Consider the following 23,348-nt stretch of genomic DNA (forward strand, 5'->3'; position numbering starts at 1 on the left):
AACAGGAAAATACACCTATTTTTTGTGGGCGGCGGCTACTCTTTAAATAGATTGGATCGGCCAGCGCCTTGCCAGGCGCTGACTGTGGCAACTTTGCCCGTCGTTTAGTATACTTACCGCTTTAGGATGCACCGTTTAAGATTTACAAAAACGGCCTGACAGCAGCTTGCGACAATCATTCCGAAATTGGAATTCTGCATGCGTATAGTCTGATTTATTCCATGCTTGTATATGTTGCTGTCAGCTTCAAGAGTATATCCAACACGTACTCAACATGTATAAATACACATTCGCACGCTGCAGAGCATTTCTCTGTTTGGTCTGCATCGTCTATCTATAATACACAGCTTCTGCCAGACTAATACTCGAAGTCAGTATTTCATAGTCATTTTTAGTTCTCTGGCTGGTCTTCGGGATGTCGAAATACGACTTCAAAGTCATCGTTGTTGGTGGCGGCCCTACAGGGCTGGCACTCGCCAACATGCTGGAGCAGCTCGACATTGACTACATCCTTCTCGAAGCACATGCCGAGATCACTCCACGTGTCGGCACAGGCATCTTTCTGTCAAACTCGCTTCGCGTGCTAGATCAGCTAGGGTGTCTCGACGCTTTCTACACTGGTGCAGACGAAGTCGAGGATTTGAGCGTCACAGTCAACGGCGTGACCATGTTTTCGCCCGCAACCGCGGAGCATTTCAGACACAGGTGACTATCTCGTACCATACACACCAAAGAATTTTTTCTAACATTAATATTAGATATGGCTACGTGACATGCAGCTGCCATAGACAGCACCTACTCAATGTGCTGTACGGCAACCTTAGAGACCAGTCAAAGATCCTTGTCAATAGACGAGTCCATGAGATTCTCGAGACCGACACTGGTGTGGATGTTCTTACCACCAATGGCGAAGTCTTTCATGGAGATATTGTTATTGGTGCCGACGGCGTTCACAGCATTGTACGCAAAGAAATGCGGCGTATGGCCGCTAAGGCATGTCCAAATCACCCGCTCGTGACTGAGGAAGACAGTAAGTTGTCTCCTTGACCCATGACCATTTTTTCGCACTAATTACCATGCAGACGTCAGCATCCAATACGCAACCTTGTTTGGAATTGCATACATTGACAAGCCTTTCCCTCCTCGCCTGCTCGCCATGGAAGCCAATCACGGCCGATCCTATCTCACATACGCAAACGCCGAGGGCCGTATATTCTGGGGCTTGATGGAGAGACTTCCAGAGCCCATCAAAGGAAACAAGGCGCCTCGATACACAAAAGACGATATAGACGCGCTCGTAGAGAAGCGTTTTGACGACGAGGTGTTGGCCGGAGTTACTCTTGGTGATTTGTGGAAGGGAAGCAGCGAGACGAACGGTATGCTGCCGCTACAAAACTGGGTTTTCGATACATGGCACTTTGGCCGGCTGGTGACTGTGGGAGATTCCGCGCACAAGGTATTTCGACTTGTTCTTTGAGGTCTGATTGTATACTGACTCTTCTAGATGGTCCCCATCACTGGCCAGGGTTGCAATATGGCCATCCAAGATGCTGCTGCACTGGTGAACCAGCTTACTTATTGCCTGGACAGGTTTGGAGGCAAAATTCCAAAGTCGGCACTCGAGTCTGCTTTTCTTGACACCAAAGCAGCTCGCCAGGATCACGTCGAGTATTCAAGGAACGACGCCTTTGACATGCAAGAGTCGCAAGCGATGCAGAACCAAATTTTTCTACGCCTCTTTCCGCTGGTGGCTGAGAATCTCTCTCTCGACACGAAGCACGATTTGAACAGAGCAATCATGTTCAACACTGCAAAGCTGGACCAGCTTCCGCTGCCATATAGTCCACACTTTATACCCTTCGCCGACGAGCTCCCTGCCAAGAATGTCAACAATGGCTGGTGGAACGCCGGCGCAGTCGCTGCGTATGCCGGGCTATGGGTTGCTGCCAAGATGATTTGCACGACGGACAATGCACCAGTATCTTTCTTTAAAACCGCTTTGCAGCACTTTACAGGATTTGGGAAGGCTCTGTCACCTGCTCCGGGAGGGAACGCATTAGCAGCACTGTACAGCACTTCCCTCCTCACTACCTTGGCCGTCTACTGGACAGTCGAGAGATATCGCCGCTGCAACCGACAGGCCATGCTCGGTCCTCTTATGAAGCTGTAAGTTTTCCAATCTCTATATTCATCTTTCAAGCTTTCCGTCTCTAACTGCCTTGCAGCACTGGACTGTATTCCCTGGCTGCGGACGTTATCGGCGCCACGACCATCATCCCGATCTATCTTGGTCTCACTGAGATCAAAAACGCAGGAGCCGTCGCCAACATCATGGTTGGACGGCCGGTGAGACCAGCTGCCATCAAATCTCTAGCCCCAGCTACAGTCATTAGCTTTGCCGTCGCGGCCGTTGCGTTTTGCATCACTGCGCGATCAAAGGGCCAGGCCGAAGCCTCGTATCTTTGGAGACTTGCGCCACTTCTAATTGCCCCAGTCACACAAATCACTTATTCGCGAACGAAAGATGAGCAGGCCTTGAAAAACGACAAGAAAGGTTTCCTGGATATCAACAACAGCGATATGCCGTCGCTCAAGGCATTGTACAGTGTTGTGACAGCTGCCGCCGCTGCCGCACATTTTGGTATGATTGTGCTGCCATGGCTTAGAGGATTGGTTCCATCGAATCAATTGATGGATACGTTCAAAGCTCGCGAAACTTTTGTTCTAGTGGGCAGTCTTGTTGGTGGCACAGTTACTAGCATCGTCAGCACGCGGCTCCAGGGCTACACTACGACTTGGGGCGCACTTCGTGCTGGCTTGGTATCAATGATTTCGTTCCTGGTTTTTGGACCTGCAGCCGTCTTTACAGGTGCTCGGTACTGGAAAGAAGTTACGACAGCCAAGTACTGCTTTTGGAAGCATGAGAAGGACAACACTAAGGCGTAAAGTGATTTCTCCCCTTTTTAATCGGTTTTTTTTTTCCTTTTTTTTTCTTGCGACTATAGAAAGCGTCTGAGGCGTTCTCATATTGTTATTTATAGACTTCAAGGAGGCAAATTATATTTACATTCTCACATGATATTGCTAAGCTATACGTATCACTTGTTCGTGTTACCAATTCCAAGGTCAAACCAGGGGACATCACAAAAAAAAAAAAAATGCTGAGAGTCTTACAAAAGCTCTTTACTAGAACCTGAACGGGGACATTGTTCTTCTAGAAAAATATGAGCGTGTCATTACAGCAGTCAGCTGTTGTAAGGCTGCCTCTACAGAGGTTCAGCACCTCCCCCATAGCGCCCACAGCGGGGTCAGACCCCGAAGCGCAGCGGACCAATCCGGGCGCATAGTTTTGTGTGGACAAGAAAAAAAAACCACCACCACGATTTTTTTTTTCCTGCGCTTATCTTATCAGTCCGGATTCTGCCCATTACTTTTTTTTCACCCAATTCGCCAGGTTCAACACTACAAACGGTGTCAAGAAGGAAAGAAAAGTACAGAAACAGGGACGATCATATATATAAGCCGCCAAAATGCCCAAGTCGAAGCGCTCCAGAACCTTCAACCTCACCCAGGTCAACAAAAAGGGCCGCGAGCAAAAGGACAAGCTCTTTCAGAACATTCGCGATGCCGTCCCCGAGTACCAGCACTGCTTCGTGTTTAGCGTCGACAACATGCGCAACAACTACCTCAAGGACGTCCGCCGCGAGCTGTCCGATAGCAGGTAAGCTCTCCGCCCTCCCATCCAGCCTTTCGTCACCCCTCGCCGCGCGCAATTACAAGGACACACGAGGAACAAAGCTTCGCTTTTGTACTGACCCCTCCTGCTTCTTCCACAGACTCTTCTTTGGCAAGACCAAGCTCATGGCCAAGGCCCTGGGCCAGACCCCCGAAGAGGCCGCCGCGCCGGGCATCGAGGCTGTGTCGCGCCTGCTGACGGGCAACGTCGGCCTCGTCTTCACCAACCGCGCGGCCGAGTCCATCCTGACCTACTTTGACGGCCTCGCGCTCGTCGACTTTGCGCGCGCCGGCGTTACCGCCCCCCGCGCCTTCTCCATCCCCACGGGCGTCGTCTACGCCACCGCCGGCGAGGTGCCCGCCGAGCACGACATCCCCCTCGAGCACACCCTGGAGCCGGAGCTGCGCCGGCTCAACGTCCCCACGCGCATGGTCAAGGGCAAGGTCGTCCTCGGCGACGAGGAAGGCACCGGCGAGGCCTACGTCGTCTGCAAGGAGGGCGACGTCCTCGACTCCCGCCAGACGAGGCTACTCAAGATGTTTGACGTGTGCCTGAGCGAGTTCAAGGTCAAGGTTCTAGCGTATGTATCTCTCCCCCTTTGCATTCCGTGAACGCTGGCTAACGTTTTTTTTTGTAATAGTTACTGGAGCGCGGCCACGGGCGAAGTCACCCAGGTTGAAACCTCTGCCATGGACCAGGATTAAACATACATGGCAGGAGGAAAACGGGCATTATGAAAACCAAAAATTCTTGCGAGATACTAAACACCGCATCATCGCTGGCATGATATTCATGTGGGAATAAAATTCGTTTGTATTGGCGTTGGCTTGGGATCTTTTGTTTTACGTTACGGACATGAAGTTGATATATATGCAAAGGACGAAAATGTCTTTTCATTTCCCAGTTCAAAAGACAAAATGTTGAATATACCACTTCAAATTTACAACCATTGCCTCGTCAAGCGGCACTCGTGACAAGTTCTCAATCGTTTTAGTATTATACATTGGCCATTTCGGCCAGCCCCAAGCAAATGCTAGCTACTATACTTTACATCTCTCGAATAACTCCACGTCGGAGAAGCATGCTGATGAGATATTAGGTACATCCGAGGCCAGAGTGTGCTTACCTCTCTGCCTTACCTTGAAAACAACCAAGAGACCAACCGTTTCTGCGTTGACTTGTTTTCAATTTTATTTCTTCTTTTCATCGTACTTTTTTATACTTCCGCTTGTTGACGCCGTAGTTTTAAATGCAATGATAGAAAGGACAGATAATAGAATAGGACAAAAAGGAACGTTTACCTTCCCGTATTACCATGGGATCGCAACAGACAGGTATCAAGCCGGCGCCTCCAGTACCAAACAAGAACAAGCGCGGTGTAAGTAGCGCCGGATCGTGGCAGTTTGCAAGGGATCTGAGGCAGTTTAGTATCTGCGGATTTTCCTGGGATCCTCGTAACCTCCGCCTTCATATCCTCGCTTTCTGTTGTCATCATCGCGGGGGCGGTCAAAGTCTCTGTCCCGGTCACGATACCCACCACCTTCGCGCCGACCACCAATTGGTTCATTGTTGCTTCCGGTGCGGCGGCCACCGTCGCGATCGCCGAATCTACCGCCGTCACGAGGGGGTCTGTCGCCGCGGTCATGATCGCGGTCGCGGTTACGATCGCGATGATCGCGATCCCGGTCTCCGCGCCTGTCGTCGAAGCGGCCACCTCGGTCACCACCACGATCACCACCACGGTCGCCACGGTCGAAGCCACGATCGCCACGGTCGCCGTTGCGTCTGTCAAAGCCACCAGGGCCGGAGGGCGCGTCTCTGGGAGGAAATCCATTTCGATCGCCACGGTCGCCACGAGGCGGACCACCAAAGTCCCGATCACCGCCTCGGAAGCCTCCCCCGCGACCACCAAAGCCGCCACGGAAGCCACCACGGCCGCGACCGCCATCGAACCCTCCTCTACCCCCGCGGAAACCACCGCCGAAGCCGCCAGGGCCACCGGGCCGAGCGGGAAGGGCCTTCGTGTATCCTCGACCCCCAAGGCCACCGCCGAGTCGTCTTGGCTTCCAGCCCTTGACTGTTCGACCACGCTCAACATCTACCTTGATTCGTCGATCTTTGATACGAATACCATCGCAGGCATCCAGAGCCGCTATTCGGGGTCGCGCAACAGAGCGCAGTTGTTAGCAATGCTTACCAGCGATACGTGAAACTTTGTCAGGTGTGCTCGATAGAGGAGAGGGAATACGATGGCCGCAGAGACAGGCAAGCTTGAGGGCCGTGAAAGTCTCTTTGCGCACACCAAATAGAGAGGGCAAGCTTGAGGGCCACAGCTCTGAGAAACGCCGATGGAATGGTCCTAAAGGGGGTGGAAATAAAGGGGAAATTACCTCTCATGTCCTTTTCGCGCTCAAAGACGACAAATGCATAGCCTCGATGTGGCTTTTTTTTCTTGTTTCCCTTTTCGGCGGCGTGCGTATCGACGACAATGCGAGTCTATGAAGCATGTCAGTGATCAATCAACACATCAGCAGCAGCAGTCAAGAAGAACATACACGCTCAATAGGCCCAAAGCGACCAAACTCGCGCTCCAGATCACGCTCGTCAGCATCGTAGCTCAGGCGCGCGACAATCAGAGTCTTGAACGCATCGCCGCGAATTAGAGGATCGTCATTAGGTTTGTCTGCAGAGAAAAGAGGAAAAAGTCAGCATTTATATTGCAAAGATGAGTTCCACCATCCATACAATACTTGGGCGCGTTGGCGGACAAGTCCTCCACGGCGGCCTTCTTCTCGAGCTTCTTGCGATCGCGCGCCTCGAGCCAGCTCTCCGTAGGAACGCTCGTGTCATTCTCCTTGTACGCCTTCAGGTCGGGCAAAAAGGCAGCCATCCCATCAATGTGCGCCGTCTTTCGCTTCTCGGGGGCATAATCAGGCGCCTCGACCCATCGCAGCGGCGGGCGCGGCGCAAACAGCGCCAGCAAATTCGGAGGTAGCTTGTCCGTCATGGTTTGCGGCGAGCAGGCGAGCACAAAACAAAAGAGTTGCGCGTCGATGCGACAATGAAGAACAAAAGGCGGGAGAGGCAGGCAACGAGTGAACTTGAGCTTCAGAATCTACCGTCCATGGGATGTCGCTGCTCGGCGATGAAGGTGGAAGAGATACGCGTCGTCGCAAACTTGTTCCCCGGCATGGGATGGAAAGGCTGAAAGGGCGTTGTGCTGCCTGGCGAAATGAGCTTGCGCTCTGGACCAGTCAGTTTTAGGTGGTTTGCTAGCGGGGGCTCGGGGGCTTTCAGTGTGTGACAGCGCTGGCAGCACAATTTTGCCGATGCTGTCCCGTAGTTGGCGCTAGTCCGGTTTGGGCGCCCCTTTGAAGCTGCCAGGCTCGATTTTTCGTGCGACGGTCCACGCGAGCGATCCTGCGTAGCAGATGCTCTCTTTTTCTACGCATATGCCTATTCAGACACACACGGCTCAGCCACCATGACAATCAAGGGGATCAAGTCGATTGCGAGGGCGCACGTAAGCATTGCAGCATCGCAATTCTGCACCGGCCAAGCAGCTAACAATGGGATTGCAGAACGGCGTCGGCGCCTTCATCCTCCAATGCAAGAAGCTGGACTTTCACTACTGCGACTGGGCTGGTAGCTCCAAGGGCATGAAGTATGTAACTCACTCGGCATTCAGCAGAATCAAGATGAGAGGGAAAATGACCGCATTGATCTAACGTGACTCACAGCGGCTTCATCAAGTCATTGCTCCCCAAGGTCGCCGCATCCACCCCCCAGATCGAGTTCGCCGTTTCGCCTCGCCCAGGACGACACCCCGTCATCATCGGACACTACATCAACGGCCGCACAAAACCCATCTGCGTACGAAACCTGACTCCATACGAGATTTTGCAAAAGGTCGAGCTGCTGCGCGACGCCAGCGGCAACAAGAACCGTCGCACCACAAAGGCCGTCGTGAGCACCAAGCCTAGTGTCCGAGGTATCTGGTCGCCATACCACGGCAAGGGCATGGTTGTATAAGGAAAGATAAAAACGAGCCAGGGAAACAGGGTCAAAAAGGCTTTACGCCGTGTATATTTACTTGTATTGAGAATATTGTGCGCATGGTAGAGCGGGTTTCGACGTGCGCAGCTGGAGCATTGGGATATCCCCTGATTATATAAGGGTCGAACGACTGTTCACATCTACACATTTAGCAATGAATTTCTATTTCACTTCTTGAATGAGCAGCAGATGACATGAGATCTTATATTTTGTATGGTCGTGGGTCTTGACTATTGTGGTATTTTAGCATTGGACGCGCCTTTCATTGGGATTTTGGTCCAGTTTACAGCTTGCTAGAGTTGATAATGTCGACAACTAGGAGAGACGTCAGTAATGCGGTTCAACGTCACAACTTGGAGCAAAACTTACAGGCAGGCTTGAGAGAAGCGCCGCCGACGAGGAAGCCGTCAATGTCGGGCTGCTTGCCGAGCTCGGCGCAGTTCTTCTCGTTGACGCTGCCACCGTACAGAATGCGGGTCTCCTCGGCGACCTTGTCGCTGACGTTGGTCTTGAGCCACCCGCGGATGGCCTTGTGAACCTCCTGGGCCTGCTCCGTGGTGGCGACCTTGCCGGTGCCAATGGCCCAGATGGGCTCGTAGGCAATGACGATCTTGGACCAGTCAGTGACCTTGGCCTTGAGGGCCTCGAGCTGCTTGCTGACGACCTCGATGGTCTTGCCGGCCTCGCGCTCCTCGAGGGACTCGCCGCAGCACCAGATGACGCTGACACCGTTCTCGGTGGCGTACTTGGTCTTGGAGGCGACGAGGTCGTCGGCCTCCTTGAGGATGGTGCGGCGCTCCGAGTGGCCGAGGATGGCCCAGTCGATCTTGCTGTCGAGGAGCTGCGAGACGGACAACTCGCCGGTGAAGGCGCCGTTGGGCTTGTCGTAGACGTTCTGGGCAGCGACGCCAATCTCGGAGCGGAGGGAGTCGCGGACGAGGACCAGGTGGATGGCGCTGGGAGAGACAACGACCTCTATGGACTGTGGTTAGGCATGGCGGGGGACGAGGGGCGGGCAGGGCGGCAAGAAGCAGCAGGGTCAACATACCAACAGAGGGGTCAAGCTTGGCGTTGTTCAGGTTGTTGACAATATCCTTGATGGACGACACGGAGCCGTTCCTGTATCGCAGCAGACGTTAGCATTGAACCGAGCAAAACTACCCCTCCGTAACCCAATGGTCCCGTACATCTTGAAGTTGCCGCCGACGAAGAACTTGCGAGCCATTTTTGCGATTGGTCTTGAGGTGATTATTTTGACAGAGTAAGAACAAGTCTTCAGCTAGAAGACAATTGGTTGGGCAGTGGTAGAAGGATGATCAGAAGAAAAAAGTGGCAGCGACGATTAGGAGCTCAAGTGCAGCGTAACAAGGTGGGGAGGGCAGCCAAAAGTCGCGCGTTGAGCTCTGGAGCGGCCGAGCTATTTACTGGTCGCTGGGCTTCTGACCGACTGACTGCCTGCAGTGCACATGCTGCCACAACCTTATTAGCGGCCGTTCAATCCTGGCACGGCGTGGCTGCCCCAACACATCTCCCGTCAAACTGATAAGGTAAGGTAAGCCTCAGTGGCTTACACTGGCTCGCTGCATAGGCACGGATACAGTGGGCAACCAGCACCTACTGGTACCGCCTCTGGTCTTCTTCCCTCCATCTCAATTTACACAGCTCACGCATCATGCACAAATCATAGCACACTTGGGTTTCAAACAAAATTCTTCAGAAAATTCACTAATACAAAAAAGATGTGAAATAACAACGATAGCACCGCACTTCATGATATCCTAGCACTATTACCGCGCCGCCATGAGTATCTGGCGCAAACTGACTCTTCAGTCGAATCACAAAGGAACGTCCAAAAAAGATCCCGTCATAACATCGTCGCGCGAGTCCATCTCTTTCTTTCTCTGCAGAGTTGTCTCCAACTGATGAGCAACATTGACTTCTGCAAGCCACTTCCATCACCGCTTCCATCCTCGGAAGCCGTGAGATAAAAGACACTGGGCATTCTCAGCAAACCGTGCACATAGGAGACCTCGGATTCCTCCAGAAGTAGGCAGACAAATTGCGCAAAGATCAAGATAGATCCATGCGTCTTTGCAGCGATATCCAAACTAAAAGACCATGCCATGACCAGGAGAAACTTGGGTTTCTTCTCACTGTAGTCTGGCTTCAGGTCGGCGTCCTGTTGATTGTGCAATAAGGTATTGGGTAAAGAAGGGTACGTCCACAAGAGCTGGGTGGTCCAGTCGCGACGTTGCTCAGCCACCAGTGTTGTAGACTCTCTTTGAGTCAGCATCCCGTGGCGATTTGGACGCAGACACGAGCTGAGAAGTAATCTTGGCCATCTCGACAGAACGCTGCTGCATTTCGTCGAGTTGGCTGATATTGCGCTGATCTCCCGGGGCAACCATGCTTTGGAGAAGACCCTGGACGGCGAGGTAGTGGTCCTGCCACTCGTCCAGAAGCGGTTTCGTGGTGGGCTTGCGAGCGCTGGGCTGCTGGCTTGGCTTTGGTGGCGCTTTGCGCTCACTGGGAGCAGCCTCTTGCGTCTCGTTCTTGCGCTTGCGGCCCTTGGCAGAGCTTGCAGCGGGGGCAGGCCCAGGTGCAGCGGGAACCTCACCGACGTCATTGTGGACTCGCTTCATGTGGTCGCGGAGATTCCACTGTCTTGGGAAGCCATGTCCCTCTTGAGCGCGTTCGCAGCCTGCATAGGTGCACAGAAACGGTTTGTTCCCATGGCCATGAAGACCGTGTGCCTCTCGCTCATGGCGGAGCCGGCAGGCGGTGGAGGAAAAGCGAGCGTCCTCACAGCTGGCAACCTTGCACTTGTATGGCTTCAAGTGAGAGTCGACGTATTTGCTGAAAGGAAAAGATGTTAGTTTCATATGAATGATGGCTGAATCGTTGTGTCTTACTCATAGTTGCACTTAAGCTTCTCTGGCTTGTGGTTGCAACTCTGCTGGCCCTCCCACGGACAGTGGAACAAGCCGTCGTCCCCGCGCACCGCGTTCTTGTAACGGGAGTCTTCACGCGGCGAGTCCGACTCAACACTGCTGCGCTGATGGTAGTTCGCATTCATGTTCATGTCACCGCCAAAGGGCACCATGGTGTCTTGCAAATCAGAGACGAGGTGATGGGGCTTGCTTTCGGGGCTGTCAAGACTGTGAGAATTGACGTCTGCAAAATACTCATGATGGCAGCTCGCCACATACCTCGTGGGGTCACCCATGAAATTCATTGGCGAGTTCGCCATTGCGGCGACCCGCCACGTATCGTCAATGGTGTTTGGTGACGACGTGCGAGAAATGGAGCTGGAGACATCCCAAGAGCTCGTGGGGGAAGTCGCTGGTAGTCCGTCCGGCCCAATGGTAACCTGAGACGGTGCAACATTCATCGAGTTGATGTCTTCAACAGTGAGAGTGCAGTCACCGCTCAGGCCAATATCAAGCCCATAGCCAGGCCAGCAGATTGGTGAGCTTACAGTTTCCGACATTTGGCACCCATTCAGGTTGTTCATGGTGCCCATGACCTGAACTGTGTCATCCCGGAACGCTTGGCCTGCATCCAACATGGGGTTGGTTTGTACCAAATGCGATCCGTGCGAAGCAGACGAGCAGCCTGATGTATTTGAGCTCATCCGAGACATGGCCTGGCTCTTGGTGGCGGTTGAAATAGGTCTGGCAGTGTTCCATGTTGCTTCCACCGGCTGGTGAGCGTGAGCGATCCTGGTTCCTTTGGGAGTGGTTTGTCCGGAAGTAAAGATGGTTTCCTCAATCTCTCCGTGGTTTACGGATACATCGTGGATATCAGTCAAGTATTGTGAGCCGTCTCCTGGCAGACACCAAGCGGCGCTTGAGAGCAGGTCTGGGCAGTGCTCGCCTTGGGAAAACGCAAAGAGAGCAGCTGTGGAAGAGGTGGAAGAGGTGGGAAAGCTGTATTCGCTGCATTGGGTTAGTTTTTCTGTCCAGTGCCTGAAATGAAATGAAAGGGGGGAGCATCAAGCCGCACAATCCAACTTTGGGTCTAGTCAGTCGTTAGTTTTTATTTAGGTGGCTAGGAGTTTGAGGGTGAATACAAACCGTGAGACTGAGTAGTGTCGTACTCGGAGTAGGAAAGCAAGAACGCCAACAAACAAATGAAATGGAGCAATGAGAAAAGAACAGTTTCCAGGGATGTGGCGTCCAGGGGCGATCTCAAGGGGTGTGGTGCCAGTATCGGGGTCCAGTAAAGTCTCAGAAGGAGCTCGACATGTACATCAATGATGAAGACATCTCAGGCAAAGGCATGAGCGAGGGTGCGAAATCCAAAGTTGACGGCGGCAGTAACCAAGATGAGCGAACGCTACAAGTGATTGTCGTAAGAACTGAGCAACCCTTGGCTGTGTGTTGTCTGCGGTCCATGTGGCTCCATAGAGGTACCTTTGAGTGACAACGTCAAATGTCACCAGCTGGTCCATAATGCGGCTGATTTGGCGATGTCAAAGCAGAGTGGCATCTCGAGTAAGAGATCATTTACCTTTGCACAGTTGATACAGTATTATTCAGAAGTAGTCAAACTGCGAGTCCATAGCCGTGGTCATGGATTCGGGTATGACCCGTTGCTAAAATAGCAAAGCAGCCAGCAGGCTGTTCCAGAAGATAAGACGGTCCGTATGTATGTAAAGAAAATTTGGTCCAAAAATGTAGAGTCCGAATCCATGTCCATGTCCTTGTCCAATCCAAATGGCTTCATGAAAGTTCCAGTCCAAGAGAAATGCAAGAAATGCAAAGGAAAAATCCAGATACGGTCCGAGTATAGTCCAAAGTTCTGTCAAAATTCATGTGGTCCGTAGAATGATGTCCAGGCTGTCCGCGAAAGCGAATGCAAAGCCTGAAGAAACCCAGGGCTATAATGAGATCACAATTCACTCGCAAGACTCACCGTTGGCAATTGCCATTGTAGAGAAATATATCATTTTTTTTAGATCCCTTGTCCGGCTCGGACAAGGCCTGATCCAGAAAGTTTGTTTATCCAGGTAGGAGATCCGGTGTAGTTCAAGAAGGTTCCATGGTATCCTGAGGCGCGGAAATTGAAGGAAATGGTCCAAGTCCGAGGAGCCAAGTGCGGCGAAGCGCACGAGGAGTGAAGGAAATAAGAAAAAGTGAAAGAGAAAGCAAACGCAAAAGTAAAACGGATCCCGGAGATTTAGAAAAGAAAACAGTACCTGACGAGCGACTGGGCCTCTTCAAGCTCAGATTTGACGTAACTGCGAGGCATGGTTGCCGAGCGCGATACAATAGCAGCTGTCATTATATCCAGGGAAAGGATAGAGAAATGGTTACACGAGCTTCCACAAGTTATTGCGGACCTTGACTCGCGATGTACAGTGCAGTCTCTCTAGTCAACTGAAGCACGTCCTTGGTAAGGTGGTGCTGGCAGGAAAGTAGAGTTGGGTGGAGCGGGGAAGAGTGAGATGAGAAGCAGGTTTTGTAGGCAAAACTTGGTATGGTGAGAAGAAGAAAGCGTGTGTTGGGCAGGAATCTGAGAGGGGAAAAGAGGTAAGAGTTGGGCAGCAGGGTGGACGGGGGCATGCGCTTTTTTAATACATTCTGAAGGAGTCACGGCTGGATTGAAACACGCAGGGCTTTGTCAACACGGCACAAGTCAGATTGTGCTCTCGCCAATAAAGGTGCGCTGCAGGAGCCAGGATCCGACGTGAGCAGGGGCTGCATGAAGTTCTAGCGTGTGTCCAGAGCTGGCTGTAGGCTGTGATAGGCTGCCGACGCAGGGATGGCGCACGCAGGCTGCCTGCAGCAGGGTATCATGGCTTGGCCTGGTGGAGCTGGCAGCGGCAGAGGCCAGCAGGAGAGTGGTTGAGTGGCCAGAGACGGTGACAGCGTGACGACAAGGAGTGTTTCTGCTGCAGGACAACTCATCAGTGCAGCGCGCCATGTAGCCACACGGTACAACAGGCGGTGGACCGGAAGGGCCGTGATACCATACGGGAGCGCCCGCGACGGTCGACTGCGGGCCGCTCATTAGCTGCTGGCTAGCTGGATGCAAGCTGAGCCAATCATCCCGCGGTACGTGGAAGGATGGCTCGAGAAAAAAACTGCAACACCACGAAAGTTGAGCATCGTCGGCGCCATGGTTGCACATCCGTCCGTCAGCCACGTCGACAGCTGTCCCAGGGTGCGCGGTCCGGTATGGCAGCTGTCACGCTGCTTTGTGATGCGAGTTGGGCGCGTGGTCAGTCGATATGCCGGTTGCGAGATTGCGCAGAAGCCGGACGTTGTTTTTCTACAGCCTCACTTTTCTTGGGATCCTTTGTTGCGGCGCTCGTGGCCTCCTTTTTTCGGTGAGATTGGGGTGTGGTGTGGCCGATGTGGCCGCCGTTTGAGCCAGTCAGCCTGAGGCTCTCGGCAGCTCAGTATGCACCCACGCCATCACAAGCCATTGTGTCGTACTCCGTACATTGTTGACACATTTGTTGTCAGCACATAATGCGAGCTTGTGACTCAATTGTTCACCAGGAGCCAATCGCGCATCTCCAAGGCCGTCGTTTCCATCACATTTTGGTCCGTTGGGATAATGTGAGCCTGGTGAATGTGATGCCTTGTACGACGCTTCCGCTGCTACCTAACAGTAGCAGCACAATCTTCATTATTTTCCTCCCAGGGCAAGCTATGCTCGTATGCCGAGGTGCCTGCTGGTGGAGGTGTGCCTCGGAGGAAAGGGGCAACAGATCAGGGTGATGATACTGGTATGGCTACAGCATATGTCATGGTGTTGGCTTGAGCTAGAAAGGGCGATGTAGAAACGCCATTTGCCATCTGGGCATCTTCAGGCGAAATGCTACCGGGTAGGTAGTTTGTCACGGTGGCCGCGTCCAAGGCCCATCCTAGGAAGGACAAGCAAACAGGCATTTGGCGGCCGGCAAAATGTGTTTTCTGATGGCCGTCAACTACAAACTGTCAGCTGCCAGCCGAAGCCAGTGACGTCTACCAATGTACTGCCTCGTGGCTTCCGTTCACCTCCCTGTACCCATGTAACTCCTCAACAGCTCTCATACCCAACCATCGGTCCATGCGCGGGCTGCAACGGCTTCGCAAGGTCTCTCGGTCCCGGTCCCTAGATGAATAAGCGCTGCAACACTTCATGCACGATTCATTGCCATGGCTAAAAAATGACGACGCCGGATCGCAGCTTTGGTCGGCAAGGAGCAGGACGATGGCCTGAAGTTGCCGCAGAATTTCTGTCCGTTTGGTAGAGAATACTCCTCCAGGTCTCGTTTCAAATACAAAACGGAGACCACGCATCGTGGGTGCTACTATTCATACCCTGCAGTAGATTTCATCGGCCATAGTTCCACATCTCGCGATGCGCGATTATATGGCAGCTGAGGACCAGCACCCTGGCGTACAAGCCAACGCGATACTCGAACGGCAACTCTTTACCTAATAACAGTACTGATAATCTGTGCAGTGCCGAGATCTGAGACCCTGCCGTCTGCATGAAGAGAGCCGTCTCAGCAGTTGCCCGCGCCCGTTCCCTCGGCCGCCTTTGCCATTATTGCATCGCACATCATCGGGTTCATCCGCCCTAAATAGACGTCACACTGCAGCTCCTGCACCGTTGCAAAACCCGAAATTGCTCCAGGCTAGGACAAATTGGCTCTTGGCTGCCTACTGGTACTAACTGTTACTGGTAGCAAGGCCCTCCGAACCATCTCCCCCACGCACGTTGGCTTTGCACCACGACAACACGCGCGCCGCCAGATTATGCACTGGACACACGTCAAGGGGCCAAACCCCGATCGGCGCTGATTATGACAACACAGCTTCCAAACCGTCATCTCCGACTACGTAATTACGCATTTCAATCCGCTTTGGCTGTGATGCTTGGCTCGCTAGTTGACTAGCTTGCCATCTCTAGGCCCTTGGTGGGACTGGGAGGCCCTTGCTGCCCAAACATTTGGCATCCAAGCAAACCTGCCCCTCCTTCTCGGCACATCTTCATACGGTACACCGCCTTTCACGCAAAGCCCGCCGCCCTCCCCACGCGCTCTAAAATCCACGCCACCAAGCAAAAATAAAAATAAAATAACACAATACCATGGCCTTTTTTTTGGGCTCAGTCATCAACGGCCTGGCCTCCTCTCCAATCCCCTTCTCGTGACCTTGCGGCTGGCGACAGGCTGCTGTCTAGGATTTCATCCTCGTGCCACACTGGAACGAGACTGTCAAACTGTGTGGCAGGTTTGCCAGCAAAGGGCTCGTGTCAACGTCCAGTTGAATGAGACCAGCTCATAGCCCCCACGACGACACCCATGAACAGTGGATCGTTGAAACTTGTTGTGGCAAAGTCCCACCTACAACACTTGTTCTGATCCAAGGGAATGGTCGCTTGAGATTGCCTCGACGTGCTGCGGCATCCCCTGCGCCCTGTCCCACCCGCAAATCTCCGCAGGGCCCAGCTCGCCAGTAGCTCTGGCTCTCGAGTCCCTCGAATCTCTGGGGGCTCAAAGAGCAGGGCTGGCTGGCTTGTCACATCTGTGATTTGGCTAGAAATACTAGCCCTGAGTCGTGCCACCAGCGACGTGTCGACTGCCAAAGTGCAGTTTTAAACGAGTTACATCACCCGCTCTGATCCACCATCCTGCTTCACCAAGCATGCAGAACAATGTCAGGAACAGTTAGTTGGTGGGCAAGTCTGAAATTCAAACTGCATCTCGCATTGTGTAGGAGGAAGGGGTATATGACGTCCTCACAACTGGCTCTCAGACGCAACCCTGCGTCTGCTTCCAATTTTCTTCTGCACATCGTTCCATCAAACAGCGCCTTGAGTTCCTTTCCTGGCCCATTGGGCCACTAGCCGACAGGCACTAAAAAGATAGTGCCGTCGTTACCGCTCACTCGTCGAGTTGTATAAGTCGGCCTAAGCTGGCTGCTGTCGGTCACCTGCCCAAGAGCACCACACCGCCATCCGGCACCTCAAATTATAACTTGTCGAGGTCGTCTGGCAAGGGATTCCAGCAATCCGTGAGCCATCTCTACTCTTCAAGCTGTGTGAAGCACCGCCATTTTATCCCATATTATTTTCGTGGTCAGTGCCTGACGTGGCGGGCGCTCCCCGCGGACTCTTGGCCGTTGCATCATCTCCAAGCATTTCCGGACTCTGTGAATCTTACCATTTTCTCAATTTGGCTGTCCGGATCCTGGTTCTCTCCCGCGACCCTTCTTCCATTTTTCTTTTTCTTGTCTTTTTTTTGCTTTTTCCCGCGCTGCTCCCGTAGCCGCTATCTACGAATCAGGCTTTGCAGCATGGATCCTGGCCAGATGGCTCGCCCAAGTAGGATGTATTCTGGGCCGGGTGCCGAATCTGGGCCGTGGAACCCAAGACGGAGGTACGAACTCCTCGAAAGCCTCGATCAGAACCTACATGCGAGGGTTTCTTTTTCTTCTCTGACTGACAGTTACCCGAAAAGCCATATGCCCAACTCGAATCCCCAAGACTGGCCCCGCGACGAAATGTATTCTGCCTCGAGGTAAGATTGCTACAATACTTTGTCGCTTGTCCCTTGGACCTGCAAATCTGCCTACAGCCCGATGGTAACACTTCCTCTTTGAACGCTCAAGTATGAATACCTTTGGCGCCGGTAACACTTTCGCTCCGCGCACGGAAACGCCGTCCATGGGTCTACCTGGCTTCATGCCTCCGCCGCAAACCGGGTTGAACACCAACCAATTGCCCGCTTACGGATCATATCAGAGCTCCAAGGCTTCATGGGAGGCGCAAGAGAGACAGTCCCCAACGGAATCCGTGGATGATATCCTGGCGTCACCGAACTTGTCCGAATATTCCTTGGAAAATGGAGCCGATTCTGCCTATACCGGACGACGATCCAAGCCAAATCCTAATGCGAATGCAAACCCCAGAACTCGGCCACAGAGGCGGCCTTCAAACCGAGACGAATTCGACGGGCCTCATCAATTCCTCCAACGTCCTCCTCCAGAGGTGGTTGCAATGCAAGAGCGCGAATTGCCTCATCTGCCGACCAACTTGCATGTGCAGGAGCAAGACATGGTCCTGGGACAGGTCAACGATCGCCTATCCCAATGCGCATACGATTTCGTAGCCAAATATCAGTTTCCTATTCCTCTCTCCCAGAATATGCGCCCGGTAGAGCGGCCCCAGGATCGCGAATGGACCGAGTGGGTTTATTTGCTCAAGAGATTGGCAACAAAGCGAAGGATCCCTGCCCGCGTTTTGTACAACGGCCAAATTAAGCAATTTGTGACCATCCTGGAGAACTCCCTGGAAATGAGGCACGCTTCCAAGCACCAAAGCCGGCCGCTGAAGGATGACAGAAACATATTGCAGCTCATTTCGGCAGGAATACAAGTTGCCAAGATACTGCGAGATGCCTCGGCAATGGAATACCTTGACCGACTGTACATCTCTACAGAGAAGCAGATCCAGGAACGCACTTCGTCGAGATTCCGACCCTGAGTGCGTCAAACTGGACGACAATGGCCACTGGGAAACCTGTTGCGGCCAGCATATTTACGTTTTATCTATATTATTGCCTTGGGAGTGGAAAGGCATACTCCGATCACGACATACGTTTACACCAGCGCTGGTGTTGGAGAAGGACGTGAGCCGGCGCAAACCTTAAGAGACTCCTCACCAGCCTTTTGCATGATTTCCACCATCTTGTTGAATCATTGCACACCGAAGCTCTTCCCTTTTTATTTGCCCCCTTTATGAGCGAATGAGCCTGAGAAGGCACACGCCAGATTGGAACGGACTGCGTCACCGACCTGGCTGTGGCCTTTTCCGCATCAAACTCTTTTACGTTTTCCTCTTCTACATCTCCATCTGTGGCATCCCTTGCTACCGACGACCTCTTTATTACGATGAGCAATTATTTGAACGGCCATGATGACTACAATGAATGCAACACAGAGCAAACTATCACAGAAACACCTGACACGAGCACAAGATGGCAACGTTGTACCGTGTCCGGGAAATGGGAGGGAAGCAAATCTGGCATTGGGCCCATATACTTTCCAGCGAGCTGTTTTATGGCGTTTACGAGGCTAGAGCTGAGCAGCTTTTGTGCTTTTCCTATCGTGTTTGTAGAACTCTGCGAGTATACTTGAATAATAAAGTTATGCACAAGCCCAAAATAGCCTGTCGCAGCAAGACAACGTACATGGAGCCAATGACAAACAGAAGCGGCGCAAGCCAGCATAAGCAACAGCCACTTGCCACCGATCGCAGCCCCGGCGGATAGCAACAAACAAGTTCAGGACCCTGGAGGGCCCGTCTCAGCTGCTGGAGGGCTCGGTATCTCTTTGGCGGGAGACGCCAGCGGCGCGGGCGCATGTGGGCGTGCAACGGCTCGTTAGTGGGCAGCCGTGCCATTCGGTGTTTCTTTCCGGTTAGCGTCCGCCGTCACTTGCATGATCATTTTCTCTGACCGAAGGGCACTCTGCCTTGCCTGGGACGCAATGTCGCGTGCTGAGCCGTCCCTTTTAAATGTCTTTTGGACTTTTCATCGCATCCCGGAACCCTTTGGACTTGTAGCGCAAACTATACATGGTTGTATTGACGCTGTGCGGCAATCCTCTACATCATCTACCGCGACACCAGAGCAAGGCTCCATACTGGCCGATCGCAATACCTACCACGTTTCGCCCATCGTTGGTTGATACAATCTTCTCTCGGAAGCAAGCATTGCGTGAAAATTTCAAAGTTCGGCGAACGTTGCTAGATCAGACGAGCCGCGTCGCATTGCTCGCGCCATCCACGGACACTACAGAATGGCGTCCGTTTCGTCTCACAACAGCTCCTCGCATCCGTCACCATATGATTTCGACTCCAACGGCGAGACGGACGAATCATGGCAATACATTGACTATTCTAGCAGCGCCTCTGCACCCGGATCCGTCGGCTTCCTGCCTAGCCCAGCGAGCGGCAGCCTGAACGGGTTCGCCATCATCGGCCACCACACGACGACTTCACCCTCACAGCACTCCCTGTCGCCAGTACTGCCCCCGCTAGGCGAGGGCGAGCAGCAGGCGTTCCTCCCGCCGGCCACCTCGGTGCCCATGAGCGGCGCGATGGAGTCTGGCGAGTTTGCGATGACGACGGCGGGTGACTTCATGGCCGACGGCATTTTCATGACGCCGCAGGAATACCTCTTTGCGGAGGACGCCTTGTCGGAGTGGCGGCCAGAGGCGCTGGGCCTGCCGGGCACGACCGAGTTTCAAATAGATGCCGTTTCTGCGATGGGCCACGCGCAGCAGCACCATATGCAGCAACAACAGCAGCAACAACTTGCGGCGGCACCGAATTTGGAGTTGGACAACTTTCAGCAATTTCAACTGGAGGGTACGTTTGTGCAATGGGATCCTCATGGAGCGGGCGCCGCGTCGCCCGGTGAAGGACCGTCGATGAGCATGGCCAAGTACATGTCTTCGCCGAGCCAGCACAGTATCGAATCCTCCAGCCCCCGCTCGACGACGTCGGTAAAGTCTGAGGGAAGCGGCAAAACGTCACCCATGGCCATCCGAAAAGTCAATGTTGGAAGAGTCGGAAAGAGCAGAGCAGAACAGATGGGCAAATTCCACATTGTTACGCCCAACTCGATCAACGCGAGCGCCGGACGCCCCAACCCATACGAATGCTTCGAAGCGATGCGCACGACGCAGCGCGGACGCAAGGGCCCCCTCGCCAATGCCACCAAGGAAGATGCCCTTCAGGTACGCCGGCGCGGGGCCTGTTTTTGCTGCCGCAGTCGCAAAGTCAAGTGCGACACTGAGCGGCCGTGCAAGCACTGCAAGAAGCTTATGGTACAGGTGCCGCAGGTGGTTTGCTGGCAGTTTCAAGACTTCTTGACGATTTTGTTTCCTGCCTTCATCAGCGCCCACTTGAAGAAGGACGAGATGACCACGTTTTTGCGGGACAATGTGGACGGATTTCTAATTGGCGGCGCGCCGCAATCGTGCTCCGTGAAGCTGTTTTCAGGCGCACGATTCGTCACGACTCTTGACGTTGAAGCCAAGTTTTTCACGGCCAAGACATGCGATGTGCTGCAACACTGGCACCTCAACTCTGGCAACAATGGAGTTCATCTGGACTCGAATGGTTCTGCGCCAATTGGACTGGAGATGACTGGCGGCCAAAGGGACGAAGTGCGCAGAAAGGTCAAAGCTTATGTGAGGCAACTGATAGGAGAGCCTGTCTTTGCGGAGCAAGTCACGGACTCGCTGCGGTCGACGAGGCTGCCGGTCAAGATCCTCTCCATCGCGCAAACGTATGCAAAGAAGACAGATTGCCCCATGGTGAAGAAGTCTCTCTCCATCTACGCCATGCACTACGTCATGACGAGGCACCTGTGTCTGACCAGCGACACCGTGCGCGCGCTGCAGCCGTCGGGCCTGGTGCCGCAGAACAGCCCGTGGGTGACACCGCGTGTGCTCGCGCGGCAGGTCAAGTCGCTGGTCGACGAGATTTGCATGCGCGAGATGCAGCAGCTCTTCGAGCTCTTCACCAAGGCGCTCAAGCCCAAGTATCGCCGGGAGTGGGCGCCGAGCCTGGCGGCGTTTCTGGTGCTCTGCCTGTACATGGAGGCGGTGGAAACGACGACGGACAACTTTGTCGTGTCGCAAAACGCCGTCAACACGCGCAACAAGGACCCGCCGTCGTTTCGGCGGTCGTTTGCGCTCGACATGTGTCGCGAGGTGGAGAACATGCCGTTCAAGCAGTTTGCGTACCAGTTTCACCACATCTACCAGACGCACTCACGGGACCCCAACACGAAGCCCTTCAACCCGCTGTTCGACGGCAGCCTCGCGGCGCAGAGCGAGCTCGACGGGCCCGCGGCGGAGCTGGTGGCTCAGCTGCAGGATCTGTATCAGGGCGAGGACTGTGAGTGCTAACTGATGATTCACGCGCTTCATGTAATCAGATACTGACGAATGTGTACAAAACAGGGCAAGACATGCAGTTCCTGGCCGATGACGAGCTGCTACTTAACAGAGGCGAGAACCCTACGAGCATAGACACGGCCTACCTCTATACAGGAAGGCTTGTGTCCAAGTTTTTGTTGTCATTCATGGACGAAGACCGTATTTTTGGCGGCAAGATATGAGCACATTGTTGTTTTAAGCGTGTTTTGAATTCATGATGGTTGATCACGACCGGAGAGCAATGTTGAATAGAATACAGCGATATATATGATGCGATGTATACGATACACAGCAAAACAAGGAAACGAGATATGTTTGTCCGATTCTAGTCCTGGTGCCACACTAAACTTCAATGGCAACAGGGTGGAGCGGACTGGTTGTCTAGACCAGGGGTTTGTTCTCCCACTTTCGAACGAATATGTAAAGTTGACACGCTTGCGCATTGAAGTCGCGAGGTGTAGGCATTCTGTGGGTATATAGCAAGACAGTCGAAGGACAAGCTCGTCTGCTGTACGTGTCACGAGTTTGCATCCTTACCTTTTGTGCAAGAGGAGGCCAAGAAAAATGCAGGCACCAGAAGGGCTACAATGTGTCCTGATCACATTTCGGCCAAGATCCACCTTGCGAGAGAAAAACAATATCAGCCACCCAGTGCCAAGCAAGCGCAGCAACGGCGAGGAATAAGAGAGTGGCAAAAGATATGTTTGATGATGGTAGAAATGAGCGTGCAAGAAGAGCGGAAGAGAAAAGTCGAGCCGACTTGGGCAAAAACCAGTCTGTGGGTCAGCTACACGTGATGCTCAGGCACGCAGGCACACTGATGGCGGATCCGCTGTAACGTTAGCGCCTGAGGGGTCTTGTACAGCGAGTCTGGCGGTGCCCATTTCTTCCAGTTTTCTTCTTCTTCTTTACACTTTTTCGCACGACTAATCAACCGACAGTGATCAATCGTCACTTGCTGTCGGTCATATTTACGTGCTAGACCAACCGGGCTTTCTCTAACCAGGAATTTCTTTTTCCTTTTCTTCGACGAGTTACTTTCGGTATTCTCATCGGCTCGGGATGGAGGGCCCGACATGTTAATTCTTTTTTCGTCGACCGCGTGACGCACTTATCTTGCATGCTTTTCCTCTGCATGCATCTGCCCAGTGTGGACGAAAATATCTCAGCTTGGGGGGTCTGGATTGACATCGAATGGCCTTTGCCTTGCGGGGTACGCAGTACTGGTACATGAACGCCCGGGGGAAGCCAGAATGGAAGCAGCAAATGTCGTGCTACAGTTGTGCCCTTGTGCATTTCACGAGCTTGTTTTTTTCGGCTTGCTCCTCCCCGCTCTTCATGTGTAAACTCGCGCTTCTACTTGCTAGTCTGGCATCAGGAAGCATCGTATCTGGCTCTCTTATTCTCATTCGCCAACTGTCTGTAGTCGTACGTCTGGCTGCCCAATCTGTCTCGCCAATGCGCACAACCATGTTCAGCCTCGACGCCAAGGGGACTTTGGTACATATTATCGGGCTAGACCACTGTCGCTACCTTGTCCGCAAGGTACCTACACACTAGCTACCTTTTCAGGCTGGCCAAACAGGCAGGCACATGTAAAT

The 23,348-nt window shown here is 53.1% G+C and overlaps 9 protein-coding genes across 10 annotated transcripts; 6 read left to right on the forward strand and 3 right to left on the reverse strand.

Moving 5' to 3' along the window:
- Positions 1–415: 415 nt before the first annotated feature.
- On the forward strand, positions 416–2,946 carry LMH87_003626 (uncharacterized protein; the record flags this gene model as incomplete). The annotated part of the gene is made up of 5 exons (XM_056194725.1): positions 416–705; positions 759–1,030; positions 1,083–1,456; positions 1,505–2,166; positions 2,226–2,946. The coding sequence occupies 5 exons, from the start codon at positions 416–418 to the stop codon at positions 2,944–2,946; spliced, it is 2,319 nt and encodes a 772-aa protein (XP_056048425.1).
- A 584-nt stretch (positions 2,947–3,530) lies between these two features.
- Positions 3,531–4,440, forward strand: LMH87_003627 (uncharacterized protein; the record flags this gene model as incomplete). Its single annotated transcript, XM_056194726.1, has 3 exons — positions 3,531–3,721; positions 3,837–4,316; positions 4,377–4,440. 3 exons carry the CDS (start codon positions 3,531–3,533, stop codon positions 4,438–4,440), a joined length of 735 nt encoding a protein of 244 aa, XP_056048426.1.
- Positions 4,441–5,160: 720 nt separating this feature from the next.
- LMH87_003628 (uncharacterized protein) lies at positions 5,161–6,743 on the reverse strand (the record flags this gene model as incomplete). Its single annotated transcript, XM_056194727.1, has 5 exons — positions 5,161–5,365; positions 5,432–5,888; positions 6,127–6,232; positions 6,292–6,419; positions 6,482–6,743. The coding sequence occupies 5 exons, from the start codon at positions 6,741–6,743 to the stop codon at positions 5,161–5,163; spliced, it is 1,158 nt and encodes a 385-aa protein (XP_056048427.1).
- Positions 6,744–7,220: 477 nt separating this feature from the next.
- On the forward strand, positions 7,221–7,768 carry LMH87_003629 (uncharacterized protein; the record flags this gene model as incomplete). Its single annotated transcript, XM_056194729.1, has 3 exons — positions 7,221–7,259; positions 7,318–7,400; positions 7,477–7,768. 3 exons carry the CDS (start codon positions 7,221–7,223, stop codon positions 7,766–7,768), a joined length of 414 nt encoding a protein of 137 aa, XP_056048428.1.
- A 226-nt stretch (positions 7,769–7,994) lies between these two features.
- Positions 7,995–9,017, reverse strand: LMH87_003630 (uncharacterized protein; the record flags this gene model as incomplete). The annotated part of the gene is made up of 5 exons (XM_056194730.1): positions 7,995–8,022; positions 8,080–8,107; positions 8,162–8,767; positions 8,841–8,911; positions 8,980–9,017. The coding sequence occupies 5 exons, from the start codon at positions 9,015–9,017 to the stop codon at positions 7,995–7,997; spliced, it is 771 nt and encodes a 256-aa protein (XP_056048429.1).
- Positions 9,018–10,047: 1,030 nt separating this feature from the next.
- LMH87_003631 (uncharacterized protein) lies at positions 10,048–13,045 on the reverse strand (the record flags this gene model as incomplete). The annotated part of the gene is made up of 4 exons (XM_056194731.1): positions 10,048–10,648; positions 10,705–10,941; positions 11,002–11,730; positions 12,993–13,045. 4 exons carry the CDS (start codon positions 13,043–13,045, stop codon positions 10,048–10,050), a joined length of 1,620 nt encoding a protein of 539 aa, XP_056048430.1.
- Positions 13,046–13,915: 870 nt separating this feature from the next.
- LMH87_003632 (uncharacterized protein) lies at positions 13,916–15,285 on the forward strand (the record flags this gene model as incomplete). The annotated part of the gene is made up of 7 exons (XM_056194732.1): positions 13,916–13,972; positions 14,178–14,198; positions 14,266–14,346; positions 14,447–14,531; positions 14,586–14,630; positions 14,975–15,025; positions 15,254–15,285. The coding sequence occupies 7 exons, from the start codon at positions 13,916–13,918 to the stop codon at positions 15,283–15,285; spliced, it is 372 nt and encodes a 123-aa protein (XP_056048431.1).
- Positions 15,286–17,091: 1,806 nt separating this feature from the next.
- On the forward strand, positions 17,092–18,280 carry LMH87_003633 (uncharacterized protein; the record flags this gene model as incomplete). 2 transcript variants are annotated; one of them, XM_056194733.1, is made up of 3 exons in its annotated part: positions 17,092–17,174; positions 17,244–17,315; positions 17,407–18,280. In XM_056194733.1, the coding sequence occupies 3 exons, from the start codon at positions 17,092–17,094 to the stop codon at positions 18,278–18,280; spliced, it is 1,029 nt and encodes a 342-aa protein (XP_056048432.1). The 2 variants fall into 2 exon arrangements, with proteins under 2 accessions (XP_056048432.1, XP_056048433.1); XM_056194734.1 differs by having other exon boundaries at positions 17,256–17,315.
- Positions 18,281–19,596: 1,316 nt separating this feature from the next.
- Positions 19,597–21,929, forward strand: LMH87_003634 (uncharacterized protein; the record flags this gene model as incomplete). Its single annotated transcript, XM_056194735.1, has 2 exons — positions 19,597–21,706; positions 21,772–21,929. 2 exons carry the CDS (start codon positions 19,597–19,599, stop codon positions 21,927–21,929), a joined length of 2,268 nt encoding a protein of 755 aa, XP_056048434.1.
- Between the last annotated feature and the right edge of the window lie 1,419 nt (positions 21,930–23,348).

The sequence above is a fragment of the Akanthomyces muscarius genome, chromosome 2, assembly GCF_028009165.1.
Source record: "Akanthomyces muscarius strain Ve6 chromosome 2, whole genome shotgun sequence".
NCBI lineage: Eukaryota > Fungi > Ascomycota > Sordariomycetes > Hypocreales > Cordycipitaceae > Akanthomyces > Akanthomyces muscarius.